The sequence below is a fragment of the Aythya marila genome (assembly GCF_965140915.1).
Source record: "Aythya marila genome assembly, chromosome: 18".
Lineage (NCBI taxonomy): Eukaryota > Metazoa > Chordata > Aves > Anseriformes > Anatidae > Aythya > Aythya marila.
The window spans coordinates 1387290-1400808 of record NC_139059.1 but is presented as its reverse complement, the minus strand read 5'-3'; the positions used below and the strand labels follow the sequence as shown (position 1 = coordinate 1400808).

At 63.1% G+C, this 13519-nt stretch overlaps 2 protein-coding genes across 2 annotated transcripts in view; one reads left to right on the top strand and one right to left on the bottom strand.

Annotated features, from left to right (window-relative positions):
• Nucleotides 1-13519, top strand: part of RPL38 (ribosomal protein L38) — a 76085-nt gene that overhangs the window by 3333 nt on the left and 59233 nt on the right. The window lies entirely within an intron of this gene.
• The window catches only part of SDK2 (sidekick cell adhesion molecule 2), a gene marked incomplete at its 3' end in the record, with an annotated part of 43488 nt that overhangs the window by 20498 nt on the left and 9471 nt on the right, over nt 1-13519 (bottom strand). The window contains exon 2 of the mRNA XM_082774694.1: nt 5190-5349. Coding sequence (XP_082630820.1) covers nt 5190-5349 — 160 coding nt within the window. The remainder of the gene's footprint in view (nt 1-5189; nt 5350-13519) is intronic.

The following is a 13519-nucleotide window of genomic DNA, read 5'->3' as shown; positions in this document are numbered from 1 at the left end:
GCGCAGTCTGGCCTGCAGTTATTAACCGAACACGAGCAGAGACGCCGTTCGCTGCCACTTGGCTTCTGCAGAAGCTTTTATCCCAGATTGCTCGGATGCGATTCCCTTCCCCAGCCGGGGATGCAGGGGGATGGGGACCAAATTGACCAAATTCAGGCTTCTCGGGGGTTGAACGCTGCCTGGGGGCTCGGTGCGAGGAAGGGAAGATGCAAAGGGCGCAGCCCCCTGCCCGCAGCCCCCTAGGTTTGGGCAGGTAGGGGCTGCAGCACCCCAAATCCAACCCGAACGGGTTGTTTTTTTTTGCCAGGACACGATCCCACAAGCACGTGTTGCACCAGTTCAAGCTGGGAAGGAAATCTTGCCTGGCTCCGGGAGCATCCCGTGCTGCTGACTCCTCTGTTTCAGGGGCTTGCTTGTTTTGCTGTTACAGACAGAGGTTGACAGGGCATCATCCGCGGGGAAAAGCGCTTCCAAGGCAAGAAGTGACCAGCGCTTCAGAAGAAAGCCCTGACGGAAAGCAGCCGCCGTCTCCAGGCTCGCTCAGGACACGTCTGTGCTGTGCTCACACCGGGGGGGGGGCCCGAATCCCCGTGCCAGGGGACCGGGGGCTTTGCAGAAGCATCCAGCGAGCAGGAGGCGGCTTTGGCACCGGCTGGGTTTGACAGAAGGATGGGTTCCCGCTGCAAACTGAGCCCTCTCCATCCGCCTACTGCGCCAGGAAAGCACCTGCCACGTTCCCCTTAACAGCTCGGCCCCAGCTCCCTTCCGTGCTCGTGGAAAAAAGGGGTGAAGAGCCCCCAGCCCCGACCCCAACCCGATCCCAAGCAGCTGCTTTCGCCCTGGGGCAGGGAGATTGTGGCACAGCCCGGGGGGCAGCGAGGGGAAGTTCCTGGGTGCCCCAAGGAAAAAGCAGCCCCAAGGACCCCCCTCTCCCATGGGTGCCTGCGCAGGGACCCCACAGCCAGGGGAGCATCGCCCTGTTCATATGGCACAGCACCCAGACCAGCCACCGCCCCCTCACCGTGCCACCCTGGCAAGGCACCGGCAGCACCAACACCGCGGGCACAGAGTCCCCAAACTCCTCCTGCTCCAATTCCTGGCACATCCAGCACCCAGCACCCCCCGCCTTGTTATTGTAGGGTCGCTCACAACACCGTGGGACCCCCACACCTCAGCAGAGCGATGCCCCAACCTTGGCTGATGCCGGCGGCTGTGTTATTGTAGGGTTGCTGAGAAGCGTGGGGCTGACGTTGCCGAATTATTATTAGATTGAGGGGGTGGAGAGGGGCCGGGAAAAGCACCAGCCAAAGGATCCGATCCATCAAATTTCGAGCCAGGAGAGCGCAGAAATCTGAGCAGTTCCTCCAATGCAGCCCGGTAACAGCTGGATCGGATTTTGGGTATAAGCACGCTGGCACAGCCCCCTTTGATTAATATCCTGTATAACGACTAATTAATTCTAGAGGGGACATGTATTTGAATAGTTACTGTGTGATAATGAAATGTCAAGTGAGCATTAAAACACACTTAGCGAGGGTTTAATGACTCCCAGCATCTGAGCCGAGTGCCCCAGCGCCTCACCCACACCACGCCGCCACGCTGGGCTCCGGCTCAATATGTTTTTAAATCCTCCCCCCGGGATTTCATCAGCGCCCATTAGCTCTATTATCGAATCTCAATTAGCTCCTGATTGGAAAGGGCTCTGCTGTGACACACGTGGCCGGAGCCGTCGCCTCGCCGCTTGCCAGCGGGGTTTTCCTTTGGTCAGGGGAATCACCAGGGCACCGGCGGCCCCGTGAGTCACTGCCTCCCTTGGCCCTGCTCGGACAACGAGCTTTTTAATAATTAATGCCCCAAAATCAATCCGCTGCCCCTCCTGTGGAGCTGGGAGGGGAGCAAGGGGCTGCAGCCAGGCACCAGGCTCAGCCCAGGACGTGGCACCCAAAGGGTCCCCGGCACTTCGCTCCCTGAGAACTCATCCACGGTGCCAGCAGCGGCAGCTTTGGGCTCAGCAGCTCCCCGTGGAGCTTCCCTCCCACTGCTGCCTGAGCCAAATTAGCCCCCAGGGGACAGGGGGGAGGTTTTGTGCCACCAGTGCCACCAGTAGCACCAGTACAGCCCACCCCACGCTGCCCTTACCCACTGGGCGCAGCCTCCGTGGTGGCAGCGCGCCGCGGTGCTGAGCACAGAGACAGCGCAGCACCCACTTAGCCTGGCTGCAGCCCCCTTCTTATGCTCATCAACGCTTGTTAATTACATTAATGAATGGCAATTAGCTCCCCAGGCTGTGCTTCACACCTGGGTTGGCAGAGAGCTCACGCAGGCAGCCCCGGGCTCTGCTCCTGGCTGGCACCGTCCCAGCTCGGGGTGCGACCGGGGAGCGTGGGGTGAGCCACCCAGCGTGCCCCCGGACTGCTTTTCAGGGGGTTCTGCCACGTCTTTTACAAAATTTGGGGGTGAAATACCTGCTTCAAACACCTGGGACCCCCGGAGGGCCATAAAGGCTTGGTGTTTGTGGCACGCTGCATCCCCGGGGGACGTGCACCCCAAAACACCCCGATGCAGCAAAACAGCCCAGCGAGGGGAACCAAGGAGCCCCAGAAAAAAAAAAAAAAAAAAAAAAAAAAAAGGAGCAAATCCAGCACACGTTGGAGCTGTGGGTTTATTTTCCTGGGCTCCCAGCTCCTGGCACGGGAGGTCCGGGCTCTTGGGAAGCGCCGGGGGCTCCGTGAGGGGCTGCTGGGCTCCCCCAGCAGCTGCGGAGGGCGTGGGGAGAGGAGAGGGGGCTGGCTGCAGGGATGGAAGATGCGTCCCCGTGGATGGGAGGCTGTCCAGAGGTAATCTATGTGTAAGGCAATTTCCGAAGGCAGCAGGACTTGATGCAGCCCTTAATAGGACAATCTCATGTGATGAATTACCAGCCCCAACTAATCTGCATGTTAAATTTCTTGTATGAGAAATAAATATCCTCAATCCACCGGAGAAGCGCTTTCCTTCGGAGGGTTTCATTAAAGGCAGCGAGCTGCCTGATTTGCATCTGGTGATTCCTCCGATGGGGAGAACTCAGACCCCGGAGAGCTCGCCGGAGAGCCCGGCACCGGCGAGATCACGCACGGAAAAAACAGAGCTGGCCCCGGGGAGCTCGGTGCCAGGGCACGGGGCACACCGGGCAAGCCTCCACCGCCTCCTTCCTCACCACCTTGCTCTTACCCAAGGTGACAGCAGGCATCGGGGGGCTGCGGGGTGCCACAGTGTGGGGCGAGCTGGGGTCCCCCAGGAGAGCCACCCCCACGCCAGCAGCTGGTGATGAAGGAAACAAGTGGCCAGGGGATGGTGCCCGGTCCCCAAGGTCCCCAGGGATGCTCCTGGTGGGGACAGCTCCCCCCTGCCCCCCTTGGGGATGTCCCTGCCCTTTGCTGGATGAGCACCGGGGTCCCGCCGAGCCCGCTCCCCGCCTGCCCTTCGCCGCGTGCCAGCGAGGGGCTCCCGCCGCGAGCCGGCTTGCTGCGGGAAGGAAAAGGGCAGTTGCCATGGAAACCCGCTGGAAAATTGGGAGAGCGGCTCCTCGCCTCGGAACGCGGGGAGCGAAGCCGTGCAGGCGGGCTGGAGCTGCTCGGGGGGCCGAGGGGGCGCGAGGAAAAAGGGCGAAAAGAGTGGGGCTGGGAGATGCCAGAGGGGAGGGCGGAGCAGCAAGGAGGATGCTGAGGCCGAAGGCTCCCGTGGCACAGTGCCCTGGTCAGGAACCGCGGCTCCCTGGGCACGGACCCGGCATGTGGGCAGCACGGGGGGCACAGCAGGGTCCTGGGGGGGTCCCCAGAGTGGGGGCACGCCGGGGGGTACGGGCTGGCCCCAAGCAGGGGGTGCCTGCACCCCACATCCCCCCCCCACCCCACCAAGGCACCCCCAGCCCCAGCATCCCTGTGCGCTCCCGGCCAGCAGCCCCAGCCCTCTCCTCCCTCCCCCCTGCCCCCCCCAAGGATTACTCTGTTTCTAAACTCGTTAACTTTTAATTACTACCTTCCCGCTGCCTGAGCGGGCTGGCTCCCAGCCACCTACATCTCTATTAAAATTCAATTTATGCCCATCATAACTAATTTGGGCCCTTCGCCTTCCTCTCCGGCAGCCACCGCTTGCAGCCGAGGTGCCCAAAGTCACCTCTCGCCACGCCAAATCCCCACGGGGAGCTGGGGCCGGGCAGCGTGTGCCGGGCTGTGCCGACGCTGCCAACAGGTTGTGGGGCCGGGGGGAGCCGGGCAGAGATTTGCAGGGATCCTGCCTGCTCCATGAGCTCGGCAGCGAGCTTTGTTTGTTTTTTTTTCCCCGTGTGTTTGTTTGTTTTCTCGCTTCCTGCCTTAATCCTTTCCTGGCTGCGAGCTGGAGCCAGAGGCAGGGGGCTCGGGGGGAAAGCAGTCACCTTGGGACGGGGATGAGGGCTGTAGGGCATCCAAGCTTTGCCACCAGGCTTAGGGACAAGGGACCCGTCCCACAGGGCCACCGGGCACCCAGCACCAGGATGAGCACCCCGGTACCAAGCCTGGAGCATCGCAGAGCTGCAGCCACGGGGCACCTCTGGGCTTGGCGAGGGGCACCCCAAGGGTCCCCAGGACCCGCAGCCACCACGGCACGGTGCTGAGGGGGGGACCAGCACCCTGTTTGGCGCAGGGGAAGGGACAGGGCCGTCCCCCAGCCCCGCTGTCTGCATTCCTGGCATCCCGGAGCAGCCCCGCGTTGCTACAGCAACACGAAGCCTTGGGATGCAATGCCTTTTAAACGGGGAACGGCGCGTCTCGGGCTGAATTATTGATTACAACGGAGAGGATGACACAGGAGCGCACGGAGGAGACGGCGAGAGGTGCCCGGCTGGGTTTCAAGGCGAGCTGGAAGTGATGGGGGCCGGCAGGATTATTCGGGGCACGGGGCTGTGAGCGGTGCTGGCCAAACCTGGCCGTGATCTGTGGCCCGCTGCTAATCCTGCGCTGTGCAAACGCCTCCTCTCGCCGCTGACCCGCTTAAATCCACTGCTCCGCTGCCGTTTGCTCTCCAAACACGGCGAGGCAGCTCCTGGCATGCTAAATCCTGGCTCTGGGCTCGGGCACGGCCACGGTGCCCGCGAGGCATCCCAGGAGGGGACTGGCACACCGGGCAGGGCTTGGTGTGTCCCCACTGCGCATCCCCAGGAGGGCACTCACCGGTACTCCAGGGAGAATTTGGTCAGCTCCCGGCTGTTGTGCAGCCACTTGAACTCCAGGGGCCAGCTGCCCTCGGCCATGCAGGTCAGCACCAGGCGGTTCCCCTCCAGGTGCACCTGGCTCCGCACCGGCTCCGTCTTAAAGTACGGGGAGACGTCGTCTGGGGGAGAGAAGGGAGAGGGGTGAGAGGGGTGAGAGCACAGCAGGGCCCTGATCACTTCATTTGGGGCCTGGTTTTATCCCAGCAGGGCTCGGGGATGTGGGATCCCAGCTTCTGCTTCCCCTGTCCCCCCTGTGACAGCCCTCAGCCTAGCTTGGGGACCCCTCCACCTGGCCGCCCCCCAGCCCAGCCGTCTCCCGAGCGTATCGGCAGGAGCTTAGCCCATCCAGGGTTTCTCTAAGCCGCTTTCTTTGCTTTATTCCTGGCTGCCTTTGTAGCGTTTCAGAAGCACGGAGCTTTTAACTCGGGGGGTGAAATGGGGCGGAGGGGCTGGGAGCCGAGTGAGACATAAACACTTACTCGGCTCCTGTTTTATTTGCTAAGTAAAACTATAAATCGAAACACACAGCTCCATTTTCTGCTTAACAAATGGAAGCCCTTTTACTTCAAAGACACATTCATATTCCCCAGCAGCTTTCAAGTGCGCTTTCAATCACGGCTTCGGGTTTTTTCTTTGGGGTCGGGCTTTGCTTTCTTCTGTGCGCCTGCTGAATTCCAGCCCCGGCGCTGCGCACCGCGAGCTGCCCGGGGCCGGGAGGGATGCTGGGGGTGTGCAGGAGCTTCAGAGGCACCCAGACACCACCAGTCCCTCCCTGGGGGGCTGTTTGTTCCCTCTCCTCCTTGCCGGCATGCCCCAGGGTGCCGCAGCCTCCTTCCTGCACCAATTCACAGCCCCATCCTTCCCAGTGCCTGGGGAAGCAGCAGCTCACGGCTCCTTCCTTGCAGCCCCCCAGCAGCACGCGGGCTGTCGGGGGCTGCCCTCATCCTGCTGCCCCCTGGGTGTGGGTATCAGGGCTGAAATCCCCCCAGCAGCTTGGTTCCTGCCCCCCCCTGTAAACCCCAAATGCTGCAGGGGGTCACAGAGCCGTGCTTGGGTGCGCACCCAGGTGCAGGAGCTGTGTCCACTGCTGCTCTGCACGCGTGCCAGGGGCAGCAGCAGACAGAAGCCTGACCTCAAACACCAGATGAGTTCCCGCTGGGGATGGAGACCCCCAGGATTACCACAGCCCCCCCCTGCTGCAGCTGAGGCACATCCAGATGCCGACCCCGTACCCAAACCAGTAAAAGAGCCACGGACCAGTTTGGAGCCCAACTGGACGGACGCTGCCGATGCGCCTGGGGACCTGGGGCAGCTCAAGGCCATCCCTGGGCACAGTACCCACGGGGACACCCAGCTGGGGGCTGCCACGAGCCCCCCGCTGCCCCCAGGTGCTGCAGTGGCACCGCGGTGGCCCCGAGAGAGCCGCGTGCCCGGGGCACGTCCCCACGCCGAGCGTGGCACTGGCACAGGAGGCGTTTGGGAGCAGAGGGTGTCCCCCTCCGCACCACCCCCCCCTGGGGGGCAGCTCGCTGTTTGCACACATCCTAATTTGATTTTAAGCAGCTAAGTCTCAGCTCGCTTTGAAGCGCCCCAGCCATCTGTTCTGCATTAACGGGTGGAAAGCGGTGCCGAGGAGGAGGAGAGGCGCATCCTAATTCCGCTATTGATCATGCGATCGTTATCCGCCCACCAAGGTCACGGCAGCAGCTCCCCTGTCCCCCCCCCACCTGCCTGGAGCTGCTCCTCCGTTCCCCCCTGGAAGCCAAAATCCCCCCCAGAAGGGCACGGCCAGGCCGGGGCTCCCACGGGGTGGGGGCAGCTCCGGGCTCCCTCCTCGTCCCCCCGCAGTGGCTGCGCTGGAGCAGCTCCGGCTGTGAAATCCTCGCTGCCCTCCCAACCTGTGACAAGGACACGGGGACCAGGGGTGGCAGGAGGAGCAGAGGAACCAGGCGAGAGGAGGGCACCTGATTTACTGCTGCGCCCCGCAGAGGATGCTCCGAGCAGGGGCTGGGCTGTTCCTGACCTTCACCTGCCCACCAGCCTCGCGGACGCATCGCCCAGCACAGAACTGCAGCCGGGAGGTTCCTCTGCAAGAAATTTACGTTTTCTTCCCCAAAAAATCTCCCTCTGCCCAGGGAAGGACGGGCCATGGCAGGATCCCAGCGCCGGGTGCAGGTGGGTGCCCACATCAACACCGCCGCCCTCAGTCCTGAGCCCGGCAGGAGAATTCCTGGGGCGTGCCAACCACATCCCCCCTCTCCCACCCCCCCAAAACGGAGGGTCATTACCGCTAATTCCGCCTCTCCCCCATCTGTTGTGACTGTTTACACTCCACTTGCTAATTAGAGCCTAATTAGTTGGTGCAGAAATTCATCACTTTCCAAACACAGGCGGCGGCGAGAAGGAGAGGCGGCCCCGGGAACAGCTGCACGGCTGCTGGCGGCGCTGGGCTCCCCGGGGTGGGCGCATGGGTGCTGTGCCGTGCCGTGCCAAGCTGTGCCATGCCATGCCACGCCGTGCCGTGCCACCTACACCACCCCATCACAGTCCCCTCCACGCCGAGAGGTGCCCCTAAACCTCTCCGTCCCCAGCCTTCCATGCAGAGGAGGGGGAACGGCGCCGCACCCCGTGGCCACGGTGACGGAGGGGGTCAGTGGGGTGCCCAGCGCTGGTAATGGGGAAGGAGGATGGGAAGGGGAAAGGGGGTGACCCCGGGTCTCTTCTCTCTGCTCTCTCACTCCCCCGCCTCTGACATTTTAATGCCAAGGCCTCGCGAGGCACTAATCCAGCCTAATGGGATCAAAATCTTTGGTCCTTACCCTTTATTTACATAATGGGCACCGGGAGCTGGGGCTGAGCTCGTGGCCGGTGCATTAGCACTGGGGAGGGCGTGAGGATATAGGGCAGGGGAGCCCGGCCTGGCGGTAATGGATCCTAATACCCGGGCGTAATGGGCGAGCTGGGATCTAAGCATCTCCCCCCCCAGCTTCAAATCCCTCCTGATGGGAAGAGACGGGGAGTTTTAAGCCCGGAGGAATCCAGCCTGAAGCCCTGCCAAGGGCACGGCTCTGCTGGCAGCGGGGGATGAGTTCAGCCCCCCCGTGCCCAATGCACCCCAGTGAGAAGAGCCGAGATGGGGCTGGGGGCGCAAGGCACGGCCCCACAGGCAGCACGGGGTCCCCACAGCTCCGCCACCATCCTCGCCTGCCCCCAGCCCTCCGTGCAGGGCCAGCAGCTCACGAGATGCCCAAATCCTTCCCCTGTCTTTGCTGTGGACACCTCGCACGAGCACGGAGAGGTTTTGAGTCCCCCCCCCTGCCCAGCACGGGGACCCCAGGGACAGCAGCAGGAGCACCACAAGCACACGGCCACCACCCTTGGGACAGGGAGGTGACACCCAGCCACTCCCCTCCCCAGCTCATTAATCGGAAGCTGATCAGCCCTGCGCCTGCTTCCTGCTAATTGCCATTAATCAGGGCGAGGAGCAGCTGGATGCACCAAACCCATCCCTGCTCATCACGCAGCCAGACCCCGGGGGACACCCCAAGCGCGCAACGGGGGTGACAGAGCCACAGCCCCGCTCCCCCAGGGTTTGTAGGGCTGCAAGCACCGGCCCTGGCACCAGCAGAGCCCCCGAGGATCCTCCTGGGGTGTCCTTGCCTGGCAGCCCCGCTGTGCAGCCCCCCAGAGCCCCCCCAGCAAGGGGAGATGGAGCTAAATCTCTTCTGCATCAGACTACGCAGCACGAGGAGATTAAAAAACAATAAAGAGAAAGCGAAACCCTCCGCTATAATTACCAGCCTTTAGCCGCCAGCGGAGGCAGGGGAGGGAGGGAGAAAAGGAGAAGGGGGGGGGGGAAGGAAAAAGGAGCAGAGAAGAAGAAATCCACTAAAATTTTAATAGGAACCACTGCATTTAATTTAACGACACATTTTTTCAATTACCAGAATAATTGTTTTATTCATAAAACGAGTTTCAATAAAGAGGGTAATTTTCCTTTGTTTTTATTATTCATTTGTGGAACATATTCGCCGCGCAGTTCCCTGGCGCCGCAGCAGCCGCTCCGCAGCCGGGGGACCGGGGGAGGCGGGCGGGCAGGCAGGCAGCAGCGTGGCAAGGAAGGGGTTAAAACCACCCGGCACGGCACCCATGGGAGACCCCCGTGGGGTCACAGCCCCGCTCGGTGGGCGCACGGTGCCACCCGGCTCCCCTGGCCGTGGGACGGGCCCGTGCCATCGCCCCAGCACCGGCCACCCCCTCACTTCTCCAAAGAGCGAGCACCCAAGGGTGCACCCAAAGAGCACCCATCCCCAGGGACGAGCCTCGTCCCCTCTGCAGCCACCCCAGCGCGGTGTCCCCGTGCCCAGGGACCTGCCCCAAGAGGTCCCCGGGGAGCCTCGTGCTGGCTAAGCTCCATTTTCTCCTCGCTCGCCCCCCGTGTCCCCCCCTGGCCGTGCCGGTGCCGGTGGCCACGCGGTGGCCGGCAGGTGCTGGAGGATTAGCGGCGCTCTCCGCCGCTGCCGGGGCCATTAGTATTCCTGAGACGAGGCCTCTTCCCCTTAATAAAAAGCAAACAGAATTGAAATGCCGAGCGCCGCCGGCACCTGGGGAGACGCCGAGCTCGGCGCGCCCGTGCCACGGCGCCGAGGGGCTGCGAGGGAAGGTGGGGATGGGGTGGGCACCCTCGCCAAGCCCTGCGCACCCCCAAAACCACCCCTGATCATCGGCTTCCCCGCAGTGACTCGGCACCAGCTTTAAACACGGGGCAGGAGCAGTGGAGAGGCACCAGCGGGGACCACGGGTTGCACCCCACCGCCACGCAGCACCGCTCCCCGGCATCACCACCCACAGCATCCCCAGCACGGGGCTCTCAGCACAGCCCAAATTTCACCCCCTGCTGCTGGGAGAAGCGTTTCAGGCGGTGCCAGCCCCGCTCTCCCCGTGGTGAGTGGCACCAGGGGTTGGTGCCAGGATTAACCCGCCCGGGGACACCCAAAAAACCGGGGACACCCTGTCCCCCCCCAGGCCTGGCTGGTGGCTGTGCAGTGGCACCGATCAGCTCCGGTCCCCGCTGGCACATGGAGAGGTGCCAAAGCAACCTGGCGTGACCCTGCCCCCTCCTAGCACAGCTCCTCGGTGTGTTTTTAACATTTTTTTGCTTTTTATTCATAAAAAGACTTATAATTGCAGATGTGTCCGCTAATCCTCGCAACTTACTTTGCTCCTCTCCTTTCCTGCTTTTCCCCTCCCTCCCCTTCTTCCCCCCCCCCCACTGAGACCGAGAGCTTTATAAATCTCCTTCTGGCTATTAATTAAAAGCAACCTCTCTGCTATCATGAGTGTACTTGCCATAAATTAATAGCGGCCTTCTTAATCAAATCTTATCTCCTCTCCGAGCGCCCGGTGCTGGAGTCGGTATCTCAGCCCGCCCGGCCGTGAAATGCAATTTCCAATGCTCCAGCAGAGGCTGCGGCTCCGCTCCCCCCAAAACTGCCCAAGCCCCCGATCCTACACACCTTCTCCATAGGGTTTTCCAAACCCCTGATTCCATGCACCTTATCCACAGGGTTTCCCTTCTCCCCACCCTCCCACCGCACCCCAAGGTGCTGCTCCAGCTCCGGGACCCCAGAGGAGCACAGGATGAAGGTGAGGACCCCGTGTCCTGGCCCTGCCCCACGAACGTCACCACCAAACCCGGTCCCATCCCCGCTGAGAGCCCAACTGGGCCGTGGCAGGGGCAGGCACGGAGAGGCTGAGCCGTGCCAAAAAGAGGCGGCTTCTCCTAAAGCCGTTGCAGAGCGCAGCTGAGAGGGTTTTTAGCAGAGGCAGCACAACCTGGAGAGCCTCCCTCGCTCGGCCGCAGCCTCGCAGAGATCTGAGTGGTTTTTAAGGAAGAAAACCACCTTTGTTGCATGGAAAGAGCATCCAGAGCACGCGGGAGGGTCCCAGAGCTGTGCCACGCTGAGAATCCTCCAAGCCCGTGCCCGGTGCCTCCCTCGGGGGCAGAGTTGGTCCCGGAGCAGCGAGAGGCTCCCGGTGCTGCACGGGCACCCCTGGAAACGGCTCCGTCTCTGCTGGTGCCCGGCGCTGAGCCCCTCGGCACTGACCACAGCGGAGAGGTGCAGGGAGCCCAGGGCTGGGAGCAAAGTCCTTGGGGCTCACACCTCGTCTCCTGCCCAGCTGGGGGGATGCAGGCACAGGGTGCCTCCTCCCAATGCACCCTGACCACAAATAAACGCCCCTGCACAGCCCTGAGCCAGCCCTAGAGGCAGTGGGGAATCGCTGTCAGCTGGGCCATGAGCACGGAGAGCAGGCAGCGGGGCGCAAACACCCCCCCAGGGCAGGTCTGGGTGCTGGGAGGGTGCTCGGGGGATGTGGCCAACCTCATGGTGAGCCTGAAAGTGTGCACAAAACATCCACACCGCGTGCAGAGGGGAGGAGTGGGGGAAAGGCAGAGGAATCAAGGGGCAGGAGGGGTCCCCCCCATCTCCAAAGTGCCCCGAGGCTGCCGCGGCACGAGCACGGCTCAGCCAAGGCTGGGCGCTGTCCCCAGGGACCCGGTGGAGCATCCTGCGCCTCCCTCGCCGTGGATTTGGGGTTTTCTTACACGCCGTAAGCCGATTGCAGAGGTGTGTTAACTGGATTAGGTGGGAGGCTTGGAGAGAGGCAGACCTGGAGCGGCTGCGAAGCGGAGCACGGCTGCAGCCCGTGTGACGCCGGCAGGATTTGCAGAGCTGCCTTTTCAACCGATTCCTTCCCTTAAGCCTTCAGAAAGGAGAAGCTGTGGGAGGGACGGGGGCTCTGCCGCCTCCTCTCCCCACACAAAAACCCTATAGGGCCCTGCATGGGGGTCACCTCCCCACACAGCCACCCTGCGCTCAGCTCCGGCACCCTTTGGTGGGCAAGGTGACACCCGTGGGGCAGCACGGTGACCCCACAGCCCCCCGTGGTGACAACCCCAGCTGGCAGCCAGCACCGGCTCCCTGTGGTTAATGCCAGCTGGGAGCTGCAGGGCACGGAAGGGGAGGGCTGGGGGCCGTGGTCTCGGCACCCCCCCGGCTGCGCCCAGCCCCGCGGAGCTGCCCGGATCCCCGGCGCGTCGTGGCACTGCCAGGATCCAGCCCCCCCCTGCACCCAGCGGGGCTGTGGCACCCCCCAGGACAGACAGACAGAGGGACAGATGGACAGACGGACGCCCTCCTCCTGCACTGCCTCTCCCCACACCGGCAGGACCCCCCCCCAGACCGCTGCCAGCCCCGCTCCCTCCTCCCGCATCTCTGTCTCCAGGCCCACACTTATTTATTTATTTGTTAATTAACTGCTGTTTCCATAACAAACGCTCCAGCTTCTCCCAGACTCCAACAGCCCTGGGGCTGGATTGTTAACTAGGATTTTAATTTGTTAATTAAAAGCAGGATGGCTCCATAACAAGCTCCTCTTCCGCAGCCCCGGCTCTCGGAGGGCTCAGCAGGCCATCGGCTGCAGGGTGCTGGCGGCCTCGCCGTGCCCGGCCAAAGCCCCACGGGGGACAGGGCGCACGGGGAGAGGCCAGCACGGCTCCTCCAGGACGAGGGACACTTCCAAAAGGGGTGCTGAGCCCCGCAGCACCACGGTGCTCGCTCAGGACCTCCCTTCCCAAAGCCACCTCCCTTTGCAGCCTGTCCCAGGACCCCTCCCCAAGCACCTCGCAGCTCCCAGCACGTCCCAGACCTGGGGAGCTCCCCCCCTGTGCCCCCAGCTGCGGAGCTGAGGCCGTGCCAGCATCGCCCCCTCTTAGCCCCCAGCCCCCTGCCCAAGGATTGGGGCTTGGGAGAGCCCCCAGCACCCAGCCCCAGAGGCAGCAGGGACCCAACCGGTGCCCACGGGGGCCGGGTGAAGCCCGAGACCCCCGCGGAGAGGAGGGAGAGGCGCCAGCCCTGGCCAGGGACCAGCAAGCACCTCATCGAGGGAACAGAGCGGGGCTGTGTGCGTGCCCAGCCCTGCCTGGCCTCGCACACCCAGCCCCTCTGCCCGCCCGGACCGGCAGCTCCGGCTGGAAAAAACAACATTTCCCCCTGCGGGAAGCCCCAACAAGGCGCGCACACACGGCACCGCTGTGCGCTCCCAGCCCCTGAGCCCATTTGGGGGGGTGGGGGGGGGGCCAACAAGCAGAGCTTTGTGCTCCGAAACGCCGCGCAGCTCCGTGCGCACAGACCCCGGTGCCTGGCCCCGATCCCAGCCCCAAATCCACAAACCCCGGCCCCAAAAGCACGGACCCCGTCGCTCGGTTCCAAATGTGAACCCTGGTGC